Source organism: Mirounga leonina, unplaced genomic scaffold (assembly GCF_011800145.1).
Source record: "Mirounga leonina isolate KUSES-001 unplaced genomic scaffold, KU_Mleo_1.0 Mir_101595, whole genome shotgun sequence".
NCBI lineage: Eukaryota > Metazoa > Chordata > Mammalia > Carnivora > Phocidae > Mirounga > Mirounga leonina.
The window spans coordinates 1,505,753-1,518,444 of record NW_023270158.1 but is presented as its reverse complement, the minus strand read 5'-3'; the positions used below and the strand labels follow the sequence as shown (position 1 = coordinate 1,518,444).

At 38.7% G+C, this 12,692-nt stretch overlaps 1 protein-coding gene across 7 annotated transcripts in view; it reads left to right on the top strand.

Moving 5' to 3' along the window:
• Positions 1 to 12,692, top strand: part of PIR (pirin) — a 103,473-nt gene that overhangs the window by 53,744 nt on the left and 37,037 nt on the right. For all 7 annotated transcript variants that reach the window (XM_034999867.1, XM_034999878.1, XM_034999906.1 and 4 more), the window contains one exon: positions 12,277 to 12,361. In XM_034999867.1, coding sequence (XP_034855758.1) covers positions 12,277 to 12,361 — 85 coding nt within the window. The remainder of the gene's footprint in view (positions 1 to 12,276; positions 12,362 to 12,692) is intronic.

The window sequence follows — 12,692 nt, the reverse complement described above, 5'->3', positions numbered from 1 at the left end:
TTTTTAGAGGTAGTTACCAAGTGATTTGACAAAGAAACAATTTGGATGAAAAGCAATTCAGTTACTATAAGAATTGGTCAAAATGATTTTTTGTTCAAAAACAAGGGCTGCTAGACCCTGGTTGTTCAGATATTGGTGTTTGTACTATGGAGGTGGTGCCTTTAAACTTTTTTGTAGATTAAGCTTTTTTCCTTATTTTTTCTTTTTGTCTATTTTTTCAGAGATTTTTCGGATACTTTTTTCTTTTTCTTTCCTTTTTTCCCTCCAGAAATTAATCCTTCAGTTCTATATTTGTGACAAGGGTGTATTGGAGAAAAACATCTAAATATGCAACAATAGGTGATTTGTTGGAATGTGTTAACTTCCTAACAATTGGCAGTTAAATGGGGGGAAAAAACAACATTTAGACCATGTAACTAGTTGAAAAACTGCCCTGGGTGTAGAAAAATTACCAAGACTAGAAAAACCAATGACTAACAGTAGACTTGTTCAGCAAAATTGCTGTTCAGTCATGTGATTGTGTTGACCAGTTTGCTTTTGGCCACATCACATTTAGCCATAAACCTATAGATATATCAAGAGCCCTTATAATGTCTAGACTTTTAGGCTCAAAATTTCACTGTGAAGGAAAAAAATAGAAATGTGGTCAAAGGTTTACGTGTAGAAGGAGGAGTTAAGATGGCAGAGGACTAGGAGGACCCTAAGCTTGTCTTGTCCCTCGAACACAGCTAGTTATCAAATCATTCTGAACACCCAAGAAATCAATTGGAGGTCTGAGAGAACAAAAACTGCAAGTCTACAAGTAGAAAAGTGACCACCTTTTGGAAGGTAGGAGGTGCAGAGAGTTGATGTGGGGGAGTTAAATCTATGGATATGGCAGTGGGGAGGGAGCCTGCTTACTTACAGAGGCTACTGCAAAGTATTATAAACAGCAGAGCACAAAATCTGAACTTTTAGAAGTCTGCTACTGTGGGGAACGTGCCTGGCTTAAAGGTGCTCAGGTGGTGAAGGAGGGCAGAATCCCAGGAGTCACAGCATGGTCTGAGGATCCCCTGGATCACAGGAACAGGTGGTGCTATCCTACTGCAGTGTTCCCAGGAAGCTGGCTGATAGCAGTGGGTCTTGGTGCCTGCTTTCTGCTCTATTTTGCCATAAACTGTGAACCGCTGTGAGGTCATGTGACCACTTTCCTGGGACCAGCCAGGAAATGGCAAAAGCTTAGTGAGACCCTCCCTCAGAGGAACAGCGCCCATTCATGTCGCAGGAATCCCCAAATTTGGACTTTTGAAACTCCGTCACTCACCTGAGATAAAAAAGCTCAGACATATGCAGGTGAACACAGGTTTTAGATGGAAACCAGAGACACAAGTAGGGTGATTGATTGCTCTTCTGTGTGGGCTCACTGAAGAGTGGGGGACCCGAACTTTCAACTCTGGGGTAAGAGTGGAGTGCCACCATGTCCCGCTGTATTCATCCCTCCCATCGACACTGAAAGCCTTCAGGAAGCAAAACAGCGCCACCTAGTGCAGGCTGGAGCCGCTTACACCAAACTCTGCCCCCCCTGCACCCTGGAGGCACATTTCCACTAAAATAAGTCAGCCTGAGAATCAGCCCAGCAGGCTCCTCCCCCAGAAAACCAGCAGAAACAACTCGCTTGAACCAAGTCTCCTGATCATAGAGTACTACAAAGCTTCAGCTCTAGGGGAAATAGGATCTAGCTTCCTTTTTACTTTTATTCTTGACTTTTTTATTGTTTTGTCATTTATTTTCTTTTTTCAGTTCCCTTTTAAAATTTTCTATTAATTAAAAAAATTCTTATATATATACATACACACACTTTATATATTTATATTTTTATTTCTTTGTTTATTTTCAGGTTTTTTTGGGGGGTGGAATCTGGATTCTTTTAACAAGCAGACCAAAACACACCCAAGATCTTTTTTTTTTTTTTTTCTTTGTCTTTTATTTTGTGTTTTTGTTTTTCTTCTTTCTTCTTTTCTCTTCTGGACAAAATGATGAGACAGAGAAATTCATCCCAAAATAAAGAATAGGAAGTAGAAAGGCCAGAGATTTAATCAATACAGATAAAAGTAAGATTTCTGAACGTGAATTTACAGCAATGATTATAAGGGTACTGGCTGGGCCTGAAAAAACCATAGAAGGCACTAGAGAATCCCTTACTGCAGAGGTAAAAGAACTAAAATCTAGTCAGGTCAAAATTAAATGAAAAATGCTGTAACTGAGATGCAATCCCAAATGGAGACCATACAAATGAGGATGGACAAAGCAGAGGAGCGAATCAGTCAGTGATAATAGAAGATAAAATTGTGGAAAATAATGAAGCTGAAAAGAAGAGGGAATGAAAGGGTAACGGACCATGAAGGTAGATTTAGGGAACTCAGCAACTTATTAAAATGTAATAAAATTCGTATCATAGGAGTCCCAGAAGATGAAGAGAGAGAAAAAGGGCCAGAAGGTTTATTTGAACAAATTATACCTGAAAACGTCTCTAATCTGGGGAAGGACACAGACATCAAAATTCAATAAGCACAGAGAATTCCCATTAAATTCTACAAAAGCCGACCATTGCCAAGGCGTATCATAGTCAAATTCACAAAATACACAGGCAAGGAAAGAATCCTAATTCACAAAATACACAGACAAGGAAAGAATCTTGAAAGCAGCAAGGGAAAAAAAGTTAACCTACTTTTCCCTTAACTTATGAGGGAAGTCAGATCAGGTTAGGAGCAGATCTGTCGACAGAAATGTGGCAGGCCAGAAGAGAGTGGCATGAAATACTCAAATGTGCTGAATGGGAAAAATAGGCAGCCAAGAATTCTTTATCCAGTAAGGCTGTCATTCAAAATAGAAAAAGAAATCATTTCCCAGACAAACAAAAACTAAAGGAGTTTGTGACTAGCCCTGCAAGAGATTTTTTAAGGAGTCTCTTTGAGTGGAGAAAAAAAGACCAAAAGCAACAAAGACTAGAAAGGAGCAGAGAACATCACCAGAAACACCACCTCCATGGTAACATGATGGCACTAAATTCATATCTTTCAGTAATCACTCTGAATGTAAATGCTCCAGTCAAAAGACATAGGGTATCAAAATGGACGAAAAAACAAGATCCATCTATTTGCTGCCCACAAGAGACTCATTTTAGACTTTATTAAAGATACCCACGGATTGAAAGTGAGGGGGTGGAGAACCATCTACCATGCTAATGGACATCAGAAGAAAGCCGGAGTAGCCATACTTATATCAGACAAACTAGATTTTATTTTTATTTAATTTTTAAAAAGATTTTATTATTTTTTTAGAGCAGGGGGAAGGGCAGAGGGAGAGGGAGAGAATCTCAAACAGATTCCCCACTGAGCACAGAGCCTGATGCAGGGCTTGATTTCACCACCCTGAGATCATGACCTGAGCTGAAATCAAGAGTTGGACACAACTGACTAAGTTACCCAGGTGCCCCTGGACAAACTAGATTTTAAAACAAAGACTGTAACAAAAGATGAAGAAGGGCATTGTATCATAATTAAAGGGTCTATCCATCAAGAAGATCTAACAATTGTAAATATTTATATCTCAACCTCAAATATATAAATTGATTACTAATAACCATAAAGAAACTCATTGATAATAATACAATAATAGTAGGGGACTTTAACACTGAACTCACAGCAGAAAATCTAAGCAGAAAATCAGTAAGGAAACAATGGCTTTGAATGATACACTGGACCAGATGGACTTAACAGATATATTCAGAACATTTCATCCTAAAGCAGCAGTATACACATTCTTTTCAAATGCACATGGAATGTTCTCTAGAATAGATAACGTACTGGATCACAAGTCAGCCGTCAACAAGTACAAAAAGATCGAGATCATACCATGCCTATTTTCAGACCACAACACTATGAAACTTGAAGTCAACCACAACAAAAAATTTGGAAAGACCTCAAATACATGGAATTAGAGAATATCCTACTAAAGAATATCCTACAACCTCTAATGAATGGGTTAACCAGGAAATTAAAGAAGAACTAAAGAAATACATGAAAGCAGATGAAAATGAAAACACAACAGTCCAAAACCTTTGGAATGCTGCAAAGGCAGTCCTAAGAGGGAAGTATATTGCGATACAGGCCTACCTCAAGAAGCAGGAAAAGTTTCAAAGACACAACCTAACCTTATGCCTAGGGAGCTAGAAAAGGAACAGAAAATAAAGCCAAGAGCCAGGAGAAGGGGGGAAATAAAGATTAGAACAGAAATGAACAATATAGAATCAAAAACACCAGAATTGATTAACAAAACTAAGAGCTAGTTCTTTGAAAGAATTAATAAAGTTGATAAAGCCCAAGCCAGCCTTATCAAAAAGAAAAGAGAAAGGACCCAAATAAATCACGAATGAGAGAGTTCACAACCAACACCACAGAAATACAAAGAATTGTAAGAGAATACTATGAGAAATTATATGCCAGCAAACTGGGCAACCTGGAAGAAATAGGCAAATTCCTAGAAACCTATGAACTACCAAAACTGAAACAGGAAGAGGTAGAAAATTTGAACAGAGCTATAATCAGCAAAGAAATGGAATCAGTAATCAAAAATCTCCCAATAAACAAAAGTCCTGGGCCCGATGTCTTCCCAGGGGAATTCTACCAGACATTTAAAGAAGCGTTAATACCTATTCTTCTCGAACTGTTCCAAAAAATAGAAATGGAAAGCTTCCAAACTCATTTTATGAAGCCAGCATTACCTTGACTCCCAAACCAGACAAAGACCCCACTTAAAAGGAGAATTACAGACCAATATCCCTGATGAACATGGATGCAGAAATTCTCAATAAAATCTCGCAAATCGAATTCAACAGTACATTAAAAGAAGTATTCACCATGATCAAGTGGGCTTTAATCCTGGCCTGCAGGGGTGGCTCAATATTCACAAATCAATCAACGTGATACACCACATTAACAAAAGAAAGGATAAGAACAATATGATCCGGTCAATAGATGCAGAAAAAATATTTGACAAAATACAGCATCCTTTCTTGATAAAAACCCTCAACAAAGTAGGGATAGAGGGAACTTACCTCAACATCATAAAGGTCATATATGGAGGACTCACAACTAATGTCATCCTCACTGGGGAGAAACTAAGAGCCTTTCCCCTATGGTCAGAAAGAAGACAACGTGTCCACTCCCACCATTACTTTTAAACATAGTACTGGAAGTCAAAGCCTCAGCAATCAGACAACAAAAAGAAATAAAAGGCATCCAAACTGGCAAGGAAGAAGTCAAACTTTAACTATTTGCAGATGACATGATACTCTGTGTAGAAAACCTGAAAGACTCCACCAAAAAATTGTTAGAACTAATACATCAATTCAGCAAAGTTGCAGGATATAAACTCAATGTGCAGAAATCTGTTGCATCATTATACACCGATAACGAAGCAGCAGGAAAAGATAGCAAGGAATCAGTCCCATTTGCAGTTGCACCAAAACCAATAAGATACCTAGGCATAAACCTAATTAATAGGTAAAAGATCTGTACTCTGAAAACTATAGATCACTTATGAAAGAAATTGAAGAGGACACAAAGAAATGGAAAAGCATTCCATGCTCATGGATTGAAAGAACAAACATTGTTAAAATGTCTATAGTACCTAAAGCAGTCTACACATTTCATGCAATTCCTGTCAAAATACCACCAGCATTTTTCACAGAGCTAGAACAAACAATTCTAGAATTGGTATGGTTCCACAAAAGACCCCAAATAGCCAAAACAATTCTGAAAAAGAAAAAACTGGAGGCATCACGATTCTGGATTTCAAGCTCTATTACAAAGCTGTAGTCATCAAGACAGTATGGTACTGGCACAAAAACAGACACATAGATCAGTGGGACAGAATAGAGAACCCAGAAATGAACCCACAACTCTGTGGTCAACTAATCTTCGACAAAGCAGGAAAGAATATCCAATGGAAGAAGGACAGTCTCTTCAACAAATAGTGTTGGGAAAACTGGACAGACACATGCAGAAGAATGAAACTTGACCACTTTCTTATACCATACACAAAAATAGATTAAAAATGAATGAAAGACCTAAATGTGAGACAGGAAACCATCAAAATCCTAAAGGAGAACACAGGCAGCAACCTCATTGACCTCAGCTGTAACAACTTTTTACTAGACCCGTCGAACTGTTGGGACTTCATCAAGATAAAAAGCTGCTGTACAGCGATGGAAACAATCAGCAAAGCTAAAAGGCAGCCTACGGAATAGAAGATATTTGGAAACATATCTGATAAATGGTTAGTATCCAAAATCTACAAAGAACTTCTCAAACTCAACACCCAATAAACAATCCAGTTAAGAAATGGGCACAAGACATGAATAGACAGTTTTCCAAAGAAGACATCCACTTGGCTAACAGACACATAAAAAGGTGCTCAACATCACTCATCATCAGGGAAATACAAATCAAAACCACAATGAAATACCACCTCACACCAGTCAGAATGGTTAAGTTTAACAACACAAGAAACAACAGGTGTTGGCAAGGATGTGGAGAAAGGAGAACTGTCTTGCACTGTTGATGGGAATGCAAACTGGTGCAGCTACGCTGGAGAACAATATGGAGGTTCCTCAAAAAGTTAAAAATAGAACTACTCTATGATCTAGCAATTGCACTACTAGGTATTTACCCAAAAGATATAAAAATATAGATTCGAAGGGGGAACATGCACCCCATTGTTTGCAGCAACATTATCAACAATAGTCAAACTATGGAGAAAGCCCAATTGTCCATCGACTGTTGAATGGATAGGAAAGGTGTGTGTGTGTGTGTGTGTGTGTGTGTTTGTACACTGGAATATTACTCAGCCATCAAAAAGAATGAAATCTTGCCGTTTGCAACAACGTGGATGGAGCTAGAGTGTATTATGCTAAGCGAAATAAATCAGAGAAAGACAAATACCATATGACTCACCCATATGTGGAATTTATGAAAGAAAACATGAACATATGGGAAGGGGGAAAAGAAAAAAAGAAGAGAGGGATACAAACCATAAGAGATAATTAACAATGGAGAACAAACTGAGGGTGATGGATGGAGGTGTGTGGGTGATGGGTATTAAGGAGGGCACTTGTGATGAGCACTGGGTGTTGTATGTAAATGATGAATCACTGAATTCTACTCCAGAAACCAATATTGCACTGTATGTTCAATAACTAAAATTTAAATTTAAAAAAGGTTTATGTGCAAAGATGTTTATCAGAAGTTAGCAATGATGCCAAAAAAAAGACCCAAACATACCATAAAACATAATATCCAACAGTAGAGCGATGATCCAACATGAGGGCGAGGGTCCCAGAATAGGTGGATATTCTGTTTCTTTCTCTTCTAGGGTTTTGAGGGTTTGCACTTGTTTGTACAATTACTTAGAGGAATTTGCTTAAGCAACATATAGTAAGATTGAGCATTTGAGTGCATTTTCTGAAAAATAACTAAATCATAAAAGGGTTTTGAAATCCTTCCCACAAAGAAATGGGAATGCTTTTATTACAGCTCTGACATGTGACAAATTGCGGCCACTTGCTTTTAGGGAAAGCCAGCATGGTGGCGAAATCAGCAGCATTCAGCAATCAGTGGATGGCAGTTACGTGTGAAAGGAGCAGAGACGAAATGAAAGAGACCTCCTGCGCCCTGCTCACACACAGCAACCAGTGTATGCGCGCCCTCCTTTCTCGTGGGAAGACGTTTTAAGCCGCATGGCTTCCATGTGGAAGTGATTTCATCTCCTTAATTAAGATCACATTTACGAATAAAAGCAGAGTCAGGAAGCCAGCTTGACAAGGGTATCCTACCAAAAGCCAGGGTAAGCAGGAAGTCTTTGAAGGATCTGAGATGAAGGTAGCTGGGGTTCGGAAGGAAGTGGTGTGTTAGGTTCTATAAAGGTTTAATCCTGACATTTATGGAGAGAGAGAGACAAGGCTTATCTGGATTTGGTAGCACCCCTGTTGTTGTAGGTTAGCCAGAATTGACCCTTAACCTCTTCCGAAGAGTTTTACGTTACCCACTGGAAGCTTTGCCTACATACTTGAATTCTAAGATTTTAAGCAATTAGATTTTTCAAACACAGACTAAAACCTTTAAAGATAAGTTTCCTAAATATTTTTAACAGAAATGTGAATGGGAAGAAAGACAAAAGAGGAATAGCCTTGGATTTTAGTACCTGTTCAGGCAAGTATTGATCAGGACAAAAACAGGGAAAAGGAAAAAGAAAACAATTTCACTGATGTACTTTAAGTACGTTATTTCTGTTGATGCTGAAATGGATTCGTAGAATAGTATTTTATTTTAGATTGTCATGGACTGATTTGTTTTAATTCTGTGGAACTAGGTATACATTGATAGCTAAGTTTTAACCAGGAAAGAATAATTTGTTGCATTAAATTCTCAATCTGTTTCGAGGACCATATTAATAGTTTAGTACTACACACAAAAATAAAACAGAACACAGGAAAGAATGTTCTAATGGTGATCTTTCTTTATGGTTGCAAATCAAGTGTGTGTAATAGAAAAATTAAATCTAAGTTTGCTCAAAGTGCATTCAAGGCTGGCATTATCTTTCAGTTAAATGAACATAATTTACATTTGCTATTTCAACGGAGTTACCATGGAAGATCAAATTATAAAAAAAGCTATCTGCTTTTCAAAAACTATGTGTAGGGGCACCTGGGTGGGTCAGTCGTTAAGCGTCTGCCTTCAGCTCAGGTCATGATCCCAGCGTCCTGGGATCGAGCCCCGCATCAGGCTCCCTGCTCGGCAGAAGCCTGCTTCTCCCTCTCCCACTCCCCCTGCTTGTGTTCCCTCTCTCACTCTGTCTCTCTCTGTCAAATAAATAAATAAAATCTTTAAAAAAAAAAACTATGTGTATATAACATGTATATATATACACCTACACATACTCATGGGAACAGCTTCCAAATTGATTTTATCTCATTATGGATTAATTGAAACAGAATAATATACATGTAGGTTTGGGGTAGTTGATTATTCAAGACGTGAGTTATATTAAAACTTTCAATGCCCCCATTTTCAGTAAAAAAAAAAGGGTATTAGAATTGGGATTCTCTTTTAGGCTATAGATGTAAAAAACACTTCCAGAATAAGTTAAAAATTTCCCTTTAGCCCTTTTCACACTGCAAGTTGATGGGATATATTTGTGGCTTTATAATGTATCTCATTGGTTTCTGTTTAGATTTTTGTAAATGAGTACAGAAATACAGAATTCTGTGTGTGTTTATGTGTGCACATGTGGGTCTGTGTAGTGGCAGTCTTAGTGAGATAGGCTACTCTTTATGGACAGTATGGATGAGGTTGAGAAGCTTGAGGCAGGAAGAAAAGAGAAAGAGCTAGCCGGGAGGGCAAGACTGATTGATGACTACGGTGGAGGGCAAGGGTAGAGCAAGTTAACCAGTGGCTCCCCACTTACTCCCTCCTCACTCCCTCCTGTTCCAGTTGCCCTCCCTTGCCCCAGACACATTCTCCCTTCTCGACAGCTCTAGTCTCAGAAATCAGAAGGGAACTTTCAAAATTAGAACTTGGAGGTAAATGTTAATTTTCTGACTCAGAATTTTAGAACCGTACATGGGTTTGGACATCAGTGAGTCCTATCACGAGATTTTCAAAATAGTGAACTAAGCCCAGTAGAAGATTCGTGCTTTGTTAGTCAGCGGGAAAAGCTTTTCAAGCCTCCAGGTTTCTAGCTCAAGAGTATTTTTATGCTACATTCTGGGAGAATTCGAGTAAAAATTAAACCAAGGGCCTCTTTGTGATGAATCCCTTCGCTGTAGGCAGAGATACTGCATCTGCTACTGAGGCAGAAGTTAGGAAAGACAGTTAAATGAAATGGATTCTTTTTGTGGAGGAGAACCAAATATTGCCCAGGCAGAGGAATCAATGATATTACGTGAAGTTGACCCTGGATCTTTTTATTTTATTTATTTTTAAAGTAATCTTTACCGTCAACATGGGGCTCGAACTCACGACCCCGAGATCAAGAGTCGCATGCTCCACTGACTGAGGCAGCCAGGCGCCTCTACCCTTGATCTTTTTAGAAGTAATTTTAGAAGACTTCTTCAGAAAAAAACAGATCCTTTCCAGATGGTGCCATACACACCTAAGGATCGTAGAGAATTAGATCCTGTGTCCCATGGGTGCTGCCCTGGCTTTATGTAGGTTTCAACATCTTCAGATTGATTGTGAATGTTTGGCCTCAGGTTGCACTCAATGCCATAAGTGTTTCTGGTTTCACTTATGCATGCATAGGGGAATTTTCTTTTGCAATCTTTGAAGCTGTATTGATGCAGCTTGGCCTTCTAAGCCACATAAAACCACCTACCAGACCTTTTAAAACCCAAAGCTTCACAAATGAGATATTCACAGGAAAGGGAACAATCTTCTGATAACATTATTTACAATTCTCTATTCCAAAATTTAATGTACAGACATACACTTTGACCATATCAAATCACCTGTCCTGACGAGAGCCCTTTTGCTGCATGTAGGTAAAGATACTGATGAGTAATGCCCTATGTATACTGTAAATAAATGTATTACCATGCATGGGATTTTTCCATTATGAAAATCAATCAGTTGATAAATATTTATTGAATACCTACCACGTGGCAGGCACTGTGGGTTGGCCCTGGGTGAAAAGGCAGCAATGTTCATGTCCTCATAGTGTTTATAGAAGTACTCTCTGCAAAATGATGCCTTTGTCAAGGATAGTAAATAATTCTAGGCTCTGGATTCTCTTTTGGTCTATTTACACGTGCATGTTTTTAATGAATGTAAGCTTTTTATTAAGATAGAATATAGACACAGAAAAGTCCATAAATCAAGTATATATGCTCAGAAGAATTTTCACCCAGTGAACACACCTATGAAACCAAAGCCAGGTCAAGAGACAGATACTGTTTGGCCTCAGACATCTCCTTTTTAACCCCTTTCAGCTACTGAGCTTCCCAGGGTAACCACTTTTCTGACTTCTGACATCATAGGTTAGTTTTGCCTTATTTTGAACTTCATAGAAATGGAATCATACGGTATATGGTCTTCTGTGCCTGCCTTCATTTGCTCAGTATTATGATTATGAGATTCATCTGAGTTGTTGTATATAGTTGGGTTCATCCATTCTTCTTGCTGTATAGTAGATTTCGTTGAATAAGTAAATTACAACTCACTTATCCCTTCTGTGGTTAAAGATAGCTGCCATAGTTCCGGTGTTTGGCTGTTACTGATAGTATCACTATCAAGACTCACGTACTTGACTTTAGGTGAACATTTCTGTTGGGGATCCACCTATGTATGGAATGCTGGGTCATAGGTTATGCATCTATTCATCTCTACTGCATACTGCCAAGCAGTTTTTCGCAGTGTTTATACCAAGTTCTAGTCCCACCAGCAGTGTATGAAAGTTCCAGTTACTCTACATCCTTGCCAAATTTGATGTTGTGTGCTTTTTCATTTTTGTGTGTATTTTCAGTTTTTAAAAAGTCAAACAGAACCACTGGGGCTTTGTGATAAACAATGAGACATCATATAATTCATAGCAACAGTGATAATCCCTTGGATTTTGGTCTGTGCCAATGATTCAAAATGGTGTCATAGTGGATTACAAACTCTGCTTAACCATTGATGGAATCAAAGCCACTGTTTACAGTGGAAAATCCTGTAGAAGTTTGCCTTTCTCACATCTGGAATTGTGGCTTTTTCAAGCCAGTGGTGGTGAACGACCTTTTTTTTGCAAAAGGGTCAAGTTAGAACAAATAAAAATATTTACTGGCCACTTTAAAATTTTTTTTAAATGGACATGGCTTTATTGAGACCTGGGGAAGGAGCATGCATTTTGGGCATGAGATAACCTACTATATCAAGTACAAGATTGGAAATGAGAAAGCTGGAGCAACTCTAGGCCAATAAACTATTAACCTCAGACCGTATTTGAGAAATGATTCTAGGGAGAGAGCTGTCATCCTGAAAGTCTGTCAACCATATTGTAAAGCTAGGAGGACTAACTTTTAGACCAAGATCCTTAAGAGGAGGCTGTATGGTAGCCCATCCCCTTGCTTTAACAGCACTTGCCAAGGAGAAATTGTTAATATAATCATCAGGGCCCCAGGCCCATCAGAGAAGGGCACAGCTGAAGTGAGGAAGAACTTTATTTTTGGAAAGATGCTGATGGTTTCCTTTTCCTTTTCAGTCTAAGATTTATACTCGCACACCAACCTTATATTTGGACTTCAAATTGGACCATGGAGCAAAGCATTGCCAGCCTATTCCTAAAGGTATGATGGCTTCTGGGGTTTCGTCATCAGAAAAAAAAACAAGGGACCGCTTTCCCTGAAATGTGTTCATTTCTGAACCTCAGCACAAGGTTCTGTGAACTTTGTTTATGTGTAATTACATTTAACAAATATTGCTGGGGCTTTTTGAGCAAAGAAGATCAGGTAGAATTCATAGAACATTAGGGCCAGACTGTCTGCCCTCCCCCCCCCCCATTTTACAGGTGTAAACACTAAGACCCAACAGATTAGTTACTTGTTCAAGTCCTCATAAGGACTTTCTGGACAAGGCAGAACTTTTCCCCATGTGTCCCGATTTCCTAGCCACCGGTGA